At 33.0% G+C, this 13,417-nt stretch overlaps 1 protein-coding gene and 1 long non-coding RNA gene across 2 annotated transcripts in view; one reads left to right on the top strand and one right to left on the bottom strand.

Moving 5' to 3' along the window:
- Positions 1-10,230, bottom strand: part of LOC148821924 (uncharacterized) — a 46,783-nt gene extending 36,553 nt beyond the window's left edge. Inside the window, exons 1-2 of the long non-coding RNA XR_016093934.1 lie at positions 10,189-10,230; positions 3,658-3,701 (exon numbers count right to left, since the gene is read on the bottom strand). This is a non-coding gene — a long non-coding RNA (uncharacterized LOC148821924). The remainder of the gene's footprint in view (positions 1-3,657; positions 3,702-10,188) is intronic.
- Positions 1-13,417, top strand: part of ccdc141 (coiled-coil domain containing 141) — a 39,100-nt gene that overhangs the window by 13,893 nt on the left and 11,790 nt on the right. The window contains exons 10-19 of the mRNA XM_088931077.1: positions 1,828-1,947; positions 2,118-2,309; positions 2,713-2,889; positions 3,566-3,745; positions 5,216-5,341; positions 5,653-5,841; positions 6,199-6,360; positions 6,440-6,589; positions 10,863-11,003; positions 11,239-11,436. Coding sequence (XP_088787203.1) covers positions 1,828-1,947; positions 2,118-2,309; positions 2,713-2,889; positions 3,566-3,745; positions 5,216-5,341; positions 5,653-5,841; positions 6,199-6,360; positions 6,440-6,589; positions 10,863-11,003; positions 11,239-11,436 — 1,635 coding nt within the window. The remainder of the gene's footprint in view (positions 1-1,827; positions 1,948-2,117; positions 2,310-2,712; positions 2,890-3,565; positions 3,746-5,215; positions 5,342-5,652; positions 5,842-6,198; positions 6,361-6,439; positions 6,590-10,862; positions 11,004-11,238; positions 11,437-13,417) is intronic.

Raw genomic sequence — 13,417 nt, 5'->3', positions numbered from 1 at the left:
AAGTCTTAGTAAAAGATGGAGTTAACCTGATTAAACATGTAACACATAAAATGTATTTGGGTAATCTAATTAACATCATAACCCAACAGTAAATATTTGTGTGTGAGTCAGTATGAGAACCCTTGTTAAGGGCCTTAGATTTGGTAACTGTAGGATCACGTGACCAAATCATGAAAGTTGCTGCTTGGTAGAAGAGTGCTATTTTTGACACTTTGAAATAAGCACCAACAACTGAAACTCAACTTGAGTTGGGGTTAGCATTTTGAAATGGGATTTGCACACATCTATTAGCTATACAGTATAGGGTATGGAGGGTAAGCAAAAAGAGAAAACAGCAAAGGCTGCTATCGACTAGGATATTTGTCTGTCTAAGACTACCTGTTGATTGTTATGTTTTTATCTGTTTCACTTAACACTATCTGTGCTTGACAAGTGAATATTCTTAGCACAGGTGACTGCAGAGAAGTCTAAAAAGTTGGATAGAGTCTGTTATTTGTTTTTCTAATTTTTGGTTAGGATATTTACATGAAATTTTGCTTCTGGAGAGGCCCAGAATGTGGTTTGTACTTAGCCTTTCATTACATTGGTGGCTCAAGATACTGCTGATGATAATGTACATCCGTAATGTACTTTTATGGATGATGTGTACAGTATGTGGTTCAGGTTTTTCTGTAATTCCTTCCCTGACCTGTGAGGTTGCGGTTTAAATAACTATAAATAAAATAGTTGTTCACAAAAAGATTAAGTAACTGATAGTACCTCCTTGAGCAGTAGTAACCTTATAGACATATCCTGGAGCTGTTCATCAGTCTCTCACTTTTAAGGAGTCCTACCATAATATTTCAAGGTGGTTTGAATCCAGGCTTTAACTTGGCCAGTGCGAAATGTGAAATTTCTAAATGAGATCCTCTTGAATGTTAAAATCATTCTTTGTGCATAACCACTTTCGGCCAGCTTCAGCTGAGGAATAAATGGCCTGACATTCTTTTCCAGACTTTACTAATATACCAATGAATTCATGGTTTCATCAATGAAGGCAAGATCCTGTGGCAGCAAAGCAGCTTCAAAGCATGATACTGATTCAGAATTAAGTTCTTCCATTGGAGTTGAATGTTTGGTTGGTGAATATTCTTCTAGTTGTCAAATGGATCATGTGTTCAGGTGTTCATTGGAGACCTTAAAAAAGCCGCTTAATTCTTTTTAGAGAGCATTGATTGCTTCCTGGCTGTCTGTCTATGAAGCCATTCTTGTTCAGCCTTTTCCTGAATCTAATCATCCATTTTCTAACTGCTTCTTCTACTTCAGGGTCACAGGGGAACCAGAGCCTATTCTGGCAAGCAAGGGTACACTGTGGATGGGACACCAGTCCATCTCAGGGCAGACATACAGACAAAATGCAGACACACACCTAGTGCATATTTTCCCAGAATCCAGTTAACCTACCAGTATGTTTTTGGACTGTGGGAGGAAACCTGAGCATCTGGAAGAATCATTTAAACATGAGTAGAAAATACAAACTCCGTACTGATAGAACCCCTAGTCCATAATTGAACTGTGGGCCTTAGCACTGCAAGGCAGCAATGCTAACCACTGCACCACCATGCCACCCTAAATGTAATACTTAGTACATAAAAACAGCAAAGTACACATTCTGATTCCAGCACAGTTTCCTTTAACAACATTATTTCATGTATAATTTCTAATAAATTTCACATACACGCTTTAATTTTTAATTGCTTGCATCATTGGTGTTAATCTTAATTCTTAATTCAAATTTTCTGAGTATTTTTTCTTCAAAAGTGTTTAAAAATTCTATTCTTTCTAAAGGTATCTGGGTGGATACAGAACTGCAGCAGTTATCTTTCCAGCAGCTTGGAACCTGGGTTAGTCTTGTCAGAATCTGAAGATGTGTTAAACAAACACTTGGAATTTTCATCTCAGGCACAGGTAAAATTGAAACTGTATGTGTGAAATTTGTAAAAGTTAATGTAATATGTGTTTGTATGTGATAAGTAATTATCTGATGAATATTCTGGAAAGAGCACAGAAGCCATGGTATGCTAGTTTATTCTATACGATCAATATAAAATCAGGTTCTTTTGCATTTGTCATCTAAGGGCGTTGCAAACGAGTTGGAAGTAATTGCAGAAATCATAAAGGAACTCAAAATATATGAGTCTTCAGAAGTTACAGAACTTTCCAATAAAGCATGCTTACTGAAGGAAGAGCTGAAAACCCTCACAAGAAACATATGTGCGCGAACTGAAAACTTGAAAAGTTATGTGACATTCTTAAGGTCTGCAGAAGAGGTAAGGCTATTACATAATATAATTTATTATTACAAATTTAAACTTACAAACATGCTTTGATGTAATCTCTTGGCACCTGACTAGTCACAACATTGAGGCTGATGCAGTATACCATAGCTGCAGTGCTTTTGAAAAATAAGAGAAAAATGGAAACAGGTAAAGGAAATATCTAGCAGCACATTTGAGAGTTGTGATAATCTATAGATGTTAAGCATTTGCCAGAGTAGAAAAAATAGTCATGTTGAAGTCTGCCACAAGATGATGGTTTTCAGCACTGTGACAGGGCTGGGATAAGCATTACATGGCCAACAAATAAATATTAGAAGAAAGCTAACTGATTACAGCCACCCTTGTAAAATAGTGATTAACTTTATTCACACTGTGTTGTTTCACATTTGAAAAGATTGATGAGCAAATGCAAAGTTTACAAGAATGCTACAAGTTGAAGCCTATTGAAGATAACAATGATGAAGACAGTAATTCAGTGAAGGAAACAGCTGACTCAAAGTGGCAGTCTCTTTTGGAGAGGTTTCTTACTATGCAGGACTTGGGAAACAATTTCCTGACTTCAACTGCAATGGTAACTATTATAATTTGCAACAATAATGGTAAAAGGTATCTATTCAAATAGAATAGAATGATTTTGTAAGCCACTTGGCCAGGTCCTCAGTAAATTTATATATTTTTTACTGATGGAAATAAAAAGTGCGTTTTACAGGAACTGGCAGTGTATTGGTAAATAATCTGTTTAAATGAATATCAGATGAAGAAACTTTATTGCTGAAACATAATACCCAATAAAATCCATACCAATATAATCAAGATAGTGGCACGGAAAGACATTTTTGATATATATAAACATTAAAACCCATTTTCAACATTAGTTTATTTTGCTTCTAAAAATAGTTGAACTAATTGATCTTCTTCACTATTGGGATAATTTGCTTAAGGCTGCTGAAAATGCAGTGATTGACAATACACAAATCCTTTCTTCAGAGTTTAATATGTAATTTTTGGAAACCATCATTCATAGGGGAAATGGATCATAATTTAACAGATTACCGAGAACACAAGAGCAGTTCTTTACTTACTGTATTATATCCTCAAAGGGTTTACAAGACCCAAGACTAAAAATATTCTTTGTATCCATTCTGCAGATACCTTGTCTGACTGTAAAGCTCACACTCTCTATATTTTTTTGACTGCTGCAAACAGTTTGAGGTCCCCTGATACATCTGTTTTTCAACGATCTGTAGGTCACTGAGAGCTTGAACTTAAATGTCAGGACAGCCATGACTGTTGTGGAAAACACAGTTGAGGACCTGAATAAGAAGAAAGTTGCACTCACAGATATGTGGACCACTTGGCAGCTTCACGTTAACCAGATGAAATCTGTTAAAAAACAGTGGAAGAAATTTAAAGAACAACTTAAAAAGGTGGGAAAAATATTTTTTTTCTGTAGTAGTAATTGCTTTTTTAAAAAACATCCCAATCATTTGATCATTTTTGCAACATTATTGAACAAATTCTTCTAATATACTCTACAATTCCAACTACTAATGTTTATCTTATATAATACATGGAGTAAGAAATGATGTGCAAAAGAAGGCTTAGGCTCCCATAGTAAACGCCATCTTAATAGATGTGACAGATGATACTGTACCTAAATACAATGGACACCATTGATCTTGGTTCTACAATACACAAAGAAACATTTAGATAACATAACATTTAGATAACATTTAGAATAAAAAATGAGGGGAAGACTCCAAAGAAAATGGAAAAGGAATTTACACTGAAAGATCAAAGGAGAACCAAAGGGAAAAATGATCAAAGGTTAAAACAAATGTTCAGGTAACAAGTGCATATATTTAAATGCTAGCCGTATTATAAAATGTACAGTAGATGAGACAAAAGCTACTACATTAACAGACTATCATTTCCACCTGGGAGATGACTTATAATCTAGTGAAGAGCAAAGATTTTTTTTTGTGCTGGTAGTAAAAACTTTTGAGGTAAACACTGTGCCAAAAGAGGCTACTTGAGGTAGCCTGTAGGTGTTTATGTTTACATATCATATACAGTATATCTTCTACAGTCTTGGAGAAGTAATTAAAAGGACAACATTTTAGGATCCAGATAAAAGCATACAATGTAAATCAAGGTGTTAAAATTGTATAACACATTAGTATGCTGCATTTACAACATTGTACAATTTTGGTTACTGCTTTGTAGAAAATATATTGCTATTCTGGAATTAATCCTGAGAATAGCAACCAGATACATTTATACACTAAAAATCTGACATTTAAGTCTTAAACAGAAAAGATCATGAGGTCACCTGATATACAGTAAGTATTCAGAATCCTCAAAGACATTGACACAGCGTATTTAATCAGAATGAACAGTGAAACATGAATGACAGGACACAAGTAGAGACTATGTGAAATTGCTTTTAAAACCAAGAAGAGGAGGCACGTCTTAACTCAAAGTGTGGTGGGAGTACTGTACATAACAAACTATCTAGCCTTGATGTTGAAGCCTACATCCTGGCTTCTTTCAAAAAATGACTGGATAAACTCCTTGGATCAACTAGATACTATTTGCCAGACAAGTTAGACAGGACAAACTGACTCCTCTCATTTGACACCTTTCTTATTAGGCTTTTCAATAGAGTATATTAAAAGAAAATATGACAAACCTCCCTTTACTTCAGTTAACACATAAAAGAGTGAAATATGTATTAGTCTACTCATATGTCCCCGAATTCCTAACATGTTGCTTCTTTCACACTCAAAATATGCTTGTCTGCCATTTTTAATAATTTGCATTGAAACTACTCACTGACCAATATTTTTACTCCAACATATATTTCATGATTGCAAAAATGTATTTTTCCCATTAAGACAGTCCATGATCTTAAAACTATGGAAGATGTACTAGCTCCAGCATCCAAAGTTGATCTGGGAAGTGATCTTCAGGCTGTTATGAAGCTACAGGAGAATTTCAACCTTGCAAAACCACAATTTCTGGTAAGAAATGCTTGCAATTTCTGTTGATATGTAGGGAATAAAGTTTACTGACAAAGAAATCATGTGAAGGCATTGCTTCCTATAACTCTGAGGCAGTCAGCCTTGGCCCTAGATTCTATTGCATTGCCAACCTTTGCACTAATCATTAATTATCAAAATGTTCTGCTGCACTCATGATAGTTAAATAATTAAGAGTCACTTCAGAACTTAAAATACTGGAAGGTTCAAAGTCCAGGATTCCATGAGTACACCTGTTATAATTTAATACAGTAGTACAAGCCTCATGTTCTTCTTCCTTTTTATTTCCTTAGCAACTGAATGCAGAGGTGGAATACATGGTGAAGATTTCAGAGTTATTAGCATTAAAAGGAATTCCAATAAAGGAGAAAAATGAAAAAGTCACAGAACTTCTTCAGTTGCATCAGAGAGTGAAAGATAAAACCAGGGAATATGAAGCAGTTCTTAACATGGCTGTTAAATTTCATCAGCTATTTGATGAGGTAAACAGCTGATGCATATAGTTTGGCTGGTGTAAATAACTGTATTTTTTTATTTTTTTAAGTATCTAGAGCAAGGTGAGCAAGCTGAAGAATCACACAGAGCCTCATAATTTTTAGGTGCTTTGGAAATTTAGAAATCTGAAAAAATATTACATGTAGTTTTGTGATGGAAACAGTCCTAAAATTGAAGATTTGCAGTTCATATTGTTAAACCTAAAACTAACAACAACAAAAAACAAACACACCAGATATGCTTTTCAAAATGTTTGTTTTCTATCGTTGGATTGTGTATAAAAAACTGACCACAAAACAGACCTAATCAGTATTATAACAATACATTTCTTGACATTTTTAAAGTTGGACAACCTCTTGACATCAGAACCAGTGACTGCATTTCACGACATCAGCCAAGCCAAGATCCAGCTCAGTCAGCACCAAGAGAGGCAGAACCACATTCGACATGTCTATAAACTGGCTATTGCCTTGGGGGTGGATATTTCCAATACTGTGGAACAATCGGTAAGGACTGTGTTTATGCCCTCTGTAACAGTCTCCTATGAATTTACATTGATTTTTTTTTTCTCTTGTCTTTGAACAGGCAACTCTAGGCTTTTCAGTGCACCAGTTACAAGAAAAGCTGAAGAAGCTGGAGTGTGGTAGTGTGAACTGGAGTTTAGAAGCTGACAAGTGCAACGAAAACCTTCTGAGTAATGTGCATTACTGTGCATTCAAGGAGGAGATAAGTGAGGTATGTTGGCCTACAGCAATATTTCAATACTTTTTTAAACTGTTTGTCTTGTAATTTTGCACATTTGTTGTTTTTATTACTTTTCAATTTTTCATTGAGAAATATTTTTATATATTTGATTATACATGAAGTCTTTTGTAAAATTGCTTGACGATGCTTCACTCTGCCAAAAAATATAAATTCACAAATTGTTAAAGCTTTTAAGCAACAATTTGTTACCCGTTCTGTACTTACAGTAAGTTGTGCTTGATTTTTTTTCTCCAAAATACAGACATTTAGGATTCTTACTTTCATTCAATGCACTGGCTATTTTAAGATGTAGGCTTGGTATGATATTGAGTATTTCGTTGCACTTATTTTCATGCTATTACCTACATTATTTTTTAAAACAGAAAACTACATATTGTCTGACACAAACCATGTTTTCAGACTGAAAGCTTCTAAATTAACAACCACATTGCTATCATAATTCATATTCAATATGAAATTGAAATTGTGGATATTAGTAATTAGTAAGGTCACTTCATGGATATTTGTAACTGATAATGAATATAGCTAGTATACTGGAATAAATAATGAAAAAGCTAAAACAATATTTATGCAGCAAAAAATATTAATTGAGTAACTATAATAAGAATGTAACAAGAGTAATTATAATTATGATTATACAAATAATTATAATTAGGAAGATTACGCTTGCAAGAGTTTTATATGAAATACATTTATGTACATAGTAACATTGTCTTTAGACAATTTAGAAAGTAATAAGTAGAGTTATTTTAATTTAGTATAATACTATTTTGTGTAGCTGCCACAACAGATCATCTATTTTTGGCATGCAATAGCATTCATGTTTTTAAATGCCTTTCCTATCAGAACACTTCACTGACATTCCTTAACAGTCAAATAATGGTAGCCTTAAAAGGGACAGTTTGTTTTTTAACAGTTAATTTGTTTTTGTTCTTTATTGTTGCATGATTTATTATTATATTAGATAGATGGCCATTTGTAATTTAGTTTACAGACTATAATTTATCTTGCCAGTGTCCAGCCTTCTCTGCCATTTGTCTTTCCCAGAAAGAAGGGAGATTCTTTTTGTGTTTTCCTTAGACAGACATACGAAATAAAAGTAGACTCAAGTGCGGTCATTTTTTTCTTTGTCCCCTTGAGCCATATCCACATCAGTCAATGTTAATTACCTGTGCTACAGCTAGAAGTCATAAACTGACTTATCTACTTCAAAGAAAAAAATGTACCCTCATAAACCTGTGCCTCTGTATCCCTCTGGTACACTTAAGATCACATTGTCACAAGATTTAAATCAATAGACATACACAGTATTAGGGACAGTTGCCTCTGGTTTTGATGTGAATTATTTTTCTTATCAGGTTTGCTCATACTTCTTATTTTGCTCATACAAAGCTCTCATGTCCAACTAATCTTATTTTCAAAAGTGTTTTTGACAGAAAAAAGAAATGAATAATAAATGAAGGCATATACAGTATTTATTGGGATGGTCTTGTTATTGCTATGCAAAGGCATTTGTATTGTTAAAAGTAGGCCACTGAATCATATTTCTATGGTTGAGAAAATTGGGATATAGATATTCTTGTCATTATTTTTATTTACTCACTTTCATTGTATTTATGTTTTCTTAAACCTGCTAATTTATTTTTTCAATTAATATTAAGGATCAAAGTAAAACGAATATGAAAAAAATTAAAAATTATATAAATATAATACATTTTAAGTAAGATCCTGTATATAGTACTATTCCTTTATCTGACATTGCTTGATAAAGGTTAACTTGTCAAAAACAGTTCACTCAATACTCATTAAGAAGTACAAATGTGACACACAGATGAATTACATGGACGTTAATATAAATATACATTTATATTATGTATATTTTGAATATACATATACATAAATATAACTTTTTCTTTTTACAATAAAATATAATCATTAAAACGACTGCACGATTCTATTGCATTGTCACTTAGTGTTTCTACTGAGTGTTTTTCTTTTTATTCACATGGTAGCTTGATTACTAATTGTAATCTTTAGTGTAATACATTATCATAAACCACTCTTACAACAAATGCTAAATTTCGTAATGTATTGTGTTGTATCCTCTACTTTCCCAGCACTTCCCTCTCTTCAATGTACCTGCCACTTCTTTATGTGGCTTACTGTAAACCACATTTTGATGTTCTGATCTTGACATATGAGGCTTATTAAGATTACCTCTCCATTGGCTACTAGAGAGGTTTGTGTGCATTCTGCCATTTGTCCCTTATGACATGCTAATGAATCCTGTAGCACCTTCATGATTATGCATAAGTAAACACATTGACATTTAAGCTTCTCCAGAGATTAGCCAGTTGTTGCTGCTTGTCAGTGTGTGCTACAATTTTAATTTGAAAGAGCTTGTAGAGTATTATCTCTAGCACATAAAAAGGGAAATTTGGAGAGCAATTTGCTGTATCAGCCATTAGTATTATTCCATCTGGAAGAAGTTACACACTCAATAGCTCTGAACACATAAGGCACTGCTTTAACTCATTTAGATAAATCTTTTTCTAAAAGGCTTTGGAGTGGAAAGTGGACATTTGAAGGTATAATTAACAGAAAAGTGATACTACCAGATTCTTTCTTCATTTCTTGTGCTTTAGGGAAACATTGCTACCATTAATGAAGCTGTAAAAATAATGCAGAATCTGCTTTGAGTATGGTGTACCACACATCTGTCCAGTCCAGTTTGTCTACAGATTTTCATTCCAATTCTTAAATGAGCTAGATCAGCAAATTACTAGCTCAGCTGGACACAGTGTAACAGACTGCAGATGTCAGACCTCCAGGACCAGCATTACACAGATCCAGGAATGCTACTTTATTTGGGCCTTTGGGTGAATTTCTATAAAAGGTTTTAAAGTTACATTTAAATAAATAATAATTTTCTGCTCGTGTGGAACATCCCTGCATGTGGTAATATGGCTTTAAAAACTTTCATCAACTCCACTTAATACAATTGCAAATGAAAGGTTCAATTGTAAAATGCATGGCACAGAAGCTCCCTATTAAGCACTTACAACTCACCATCTACCAAGCACACTGTAAGGGAAACAACTGTAAGACAATGTCGCTATATACATAGAAATCCCATGTGCATATCTCACATTCCTTACAATTAACTTAATAAAATATCTGTAACATGTCAGTTTCTTACAAGCAAAGTATTTGTGGTTGTCCCTTTGGCGACCTCAAGTGGTCTCACATGGCTATGACTCCAGTTTCCCTATGCATTCCATTAGATGGATTTCCACATTTATAACTGTAGGAAAATTTAATTCATGATAATTTCATGATCTCAGAACCCCTTCCTGTTCTGACAAGTTTGATTGAGTTATTCAGAGCATCTTCTCTAATTGTACATTCAGAAAGAAAAAAAATAATGCAATAGAATCACACTTATCCTCTGGGAAATCAACAATACAGTTCTTTCTGTAATTCATATTTTGCCTTTCTTCTAGTTATAGTTATACCCTCTAGTATTACTCTAGCATATTAATACACTCTCTACTGGAAAAGAAACTTGCCTGAGTTTTCCTTCACAGAGAAGAGCAGATGAAAAAGTATTGCACTCGTAATGAGAATCCAAAAATGGAAAATGGAAGACTGGGAGCAGCTGTCTTCATGACACATGAGATATACACTTAGAAACATGATACCATTGCAAAAGTCATCCTGCCATACAGAAAACACCCTTCTTTATAAATCATATGTAGTATTAAGCTGTTAAGTGTACCAGAATATTTTTGTATGAATTTGTGTAGCAGTAACCAGATTTATGAAGGAAGCATCATTTTAGGATTCTTATTTTGCTTGATTTTACTACTAGCATCAGGGTAAAAATTCTTTGAAATTTTATCATGAAAACTGTTTTAAGTCATTTTTTGAGAAGCAAGGTTTTAATACTTGCTGTTGTAGTCACAGTAAATAACATTAGTAGTTATTTTTATTTTGTAGTCCCCTGACAAGTTTCCTAACACTTATCTTAATTGTTGAAGTTTAATGATTGTAACATTTCCTATTTCTTGTGAAAAACATCAGAAATTAAGTTTTATTATCTTAGATATCCTTATTAAATAGCAGTAGTAATGAAATATTTTTAAAAAACTTGTGCTTATCATTTTTTACAATATAACAAGTGTATGGTGAAGCACAATATCTCATGTTTCATCCTTCTCAGATAATGTCTTTTTCATTTTAGATGAAAGAGTCATTTAAGGACCTGAAGAAGAAATTTAATAACTTGAAATTTAATTACATGAAGAAAAACGACAAATCAAGAAACTTAAAAGCAGTCCAAAACCAAATCCAACAGATTGAAATATATTTAGAGAAAATACAGGTAAAGCAAGATATCATCAGTAATGCTGAATTTGTTACAGAAGCAGAATAATATTTTTGTCTTAGTAAATTAGATTGTGTTCTCAATTACTGTTATTTACTCTGTTGATGTGCTCTTTATCTCTATTGCTGTTGATGTCAGAAAATGCAAAGGGAGAATATATACTTTGTATTAATCTATATCTATCCATTATAAAATACAGATCTTTTTCAAATTATGCATTTTTTTATTTTAGACACTGAAAAAGAAAATACAAAACTTTTTATCAAAGGTTTCTACTAGTACAGAAAAACATCTACCTGGAAGTGGTCCTAGAGAAATTGAGGAAGCAATAAATGAACTTCAGAAACAGGTGAATGATTTTGACAAGACAGTGGATGAATACAAGCAGAACCTTGATATGTCTGTGCGACTACAACAAGCTATGGAAGAGGTATGTAGTATGTTAAGCAAACAGTATCAAAGTCTTTTTCTTTAATGTCATGTGTAAATACTATATATGAGATGTTCAAAATAATTTTATTCAATAGTAGCTCCAGTTTGTTAAATTCTATGAAGTGTTATGCTGTATATTCCACATGGATATTTTTTCCTTGTATATTAAACATGTGGTTTCTCTGAGCAGTAACAGTATTTTTCTCATATTGCCAATTCTAATTTTATCAAAGTAAAATACACATCTCAGAAGACACTATACTGCATTACTGGACTGACTATCTGACTTGAATAATTGATTTTATTCAATCCATTCTGTTCACTGTCAAAAAAGGCATATGTAGTACAAATCCTCCAGATTTTTCTATTTCTTAGTCTTAACTACTTGACTAATTCCTACAGCCTTTAGAAAAGGGGCCATAACAGAACTGTAAATCTTGAAGAACTGATTATCCTTAACTTCATCGAAGTTCCTCTGTGCATACAGCTGTCTTTTGTCTGGGACATTCTAGAACCTCTTGATTGATCCTTCCAGTGTTCCAGCCTCTCTTTCCTAACTCTACTGATTGATGGGGAACTTCTGTTCCTGCTAAATCCCTTTTACAAAGCTGCAGCATTTATTTTTAGAGACTACCATTGTTCTTTCATTCCTTTGTGTCTAACAAGCATGCCTGGAATTTATTTTTCAAATGGCAACACGTTTTTTTTTTCATATGGTTACTTCAGTATAGAAATCCAACATTTATTAAAAGAACATAATTCAGTGATAAGAATATTTAACCTTATATCTTTTCAGAGTTGACGAGGTGTGGTCTGACCCCATATGTTAACTAATGCGTTAATGAAAATGTACAATAGTTGTTTTTTTATAATCTTTTATAATCTTTATAAAAGCTATAATCATATTAATGTAAAACTTTATTTTTAGTTATATCAATTTTGTTTCACAGCTTCCAAAAAGAAGAACAAATGACTGACAAATAAGTTGATGTACACTCTCTGGTCCAAAATAAGTTTTTTAGATGATTTTATAGTGTTTTAGCTCACAAAACCTTCATTTGGACATACATTTGGCTAAACAGAGATTGTTTAAAAATTAATTCGCTGAAACATTAAAGGTAGCCTTATTTTCCAGTCAAGCCATCAAGGGGTGAATTGATCCCTTATGTTAGAAATATACTTCAATTAAACCCCTTCAGTTACTTCAATTAATCCAAACATTAAGATGTTCATATAAATAGGTTTAAAATTGATGCAAGCATACAGTGTGTAGTTAACATACAGTGCATGTATTAAGGATAGTCCACTTTAAAATATATGTAACATGTAATTAATTAAAAAAAATTTTTAATCAACTTTTTAAATAAAAATAGCTTCAGTTTTTAATTCATAAAGTATCAATGTATCAAGATGGAAATTACAGAATGTTTCCCCCTTTAAGAGTTCATTATTAATATCACCACTATCTGTGAGAGATGTGGACTTCTCAAGTATCCATATGCGTTAGAGAGGAAATTGCTTGATGATGATGAGCTTCAACAAAATTAGAAGGTATTTGGTAAATCAGGCTAAGGGACAATATAGAACTATGATTATCAGCTGATTTTTGTTTTAATGACCTTTTCATTTTGCCAGTGTTTGTTTTTCTTCATGTACAAGAGATTATATGAATGGCTGTGTAGTGCATTAAATTAATCCTTTTATTTATTTGTTTAACCTGTGTGAGAAGTCACATTTTATAGTGTTATTGCACTGAGCACAAGATCAACATTGATAATTGCTATCAGACAAAGGTGCCAAAAGTGTTTATTTGGCAAGGTTAAGTAATCTGGTTTATAACCTGACTTACCCAATGGCTGCTTTTTTAGTTGAAATTATTCAGCAATAACCTCTCTTAGATATGTGGGCATTGAGACATTTAGAAAAAAAACAGAACTAAAAAACTACAAATGTGCCCTTCCTCCATTATATTAGCTTTT

Source organism: Atractosteus spatula, chromosome 13 (assembly GCF_055471065.1).
Source record: "Atractosteus spatula isolate fAtrSpa1 chromosome 13, fAtrSpa1.hap1, whole genome shotgun sequence".
NCBI classification, from domain to species: Eukaryota; Metazoa; Chordata; class Actinopteri; order Semionotiformes; family Lepisosteidae; genus Atractosteus; species Atractosteus spatula.
This window is presented reverse-complemented; position numbering and strand designations above follow the sequence as displayed.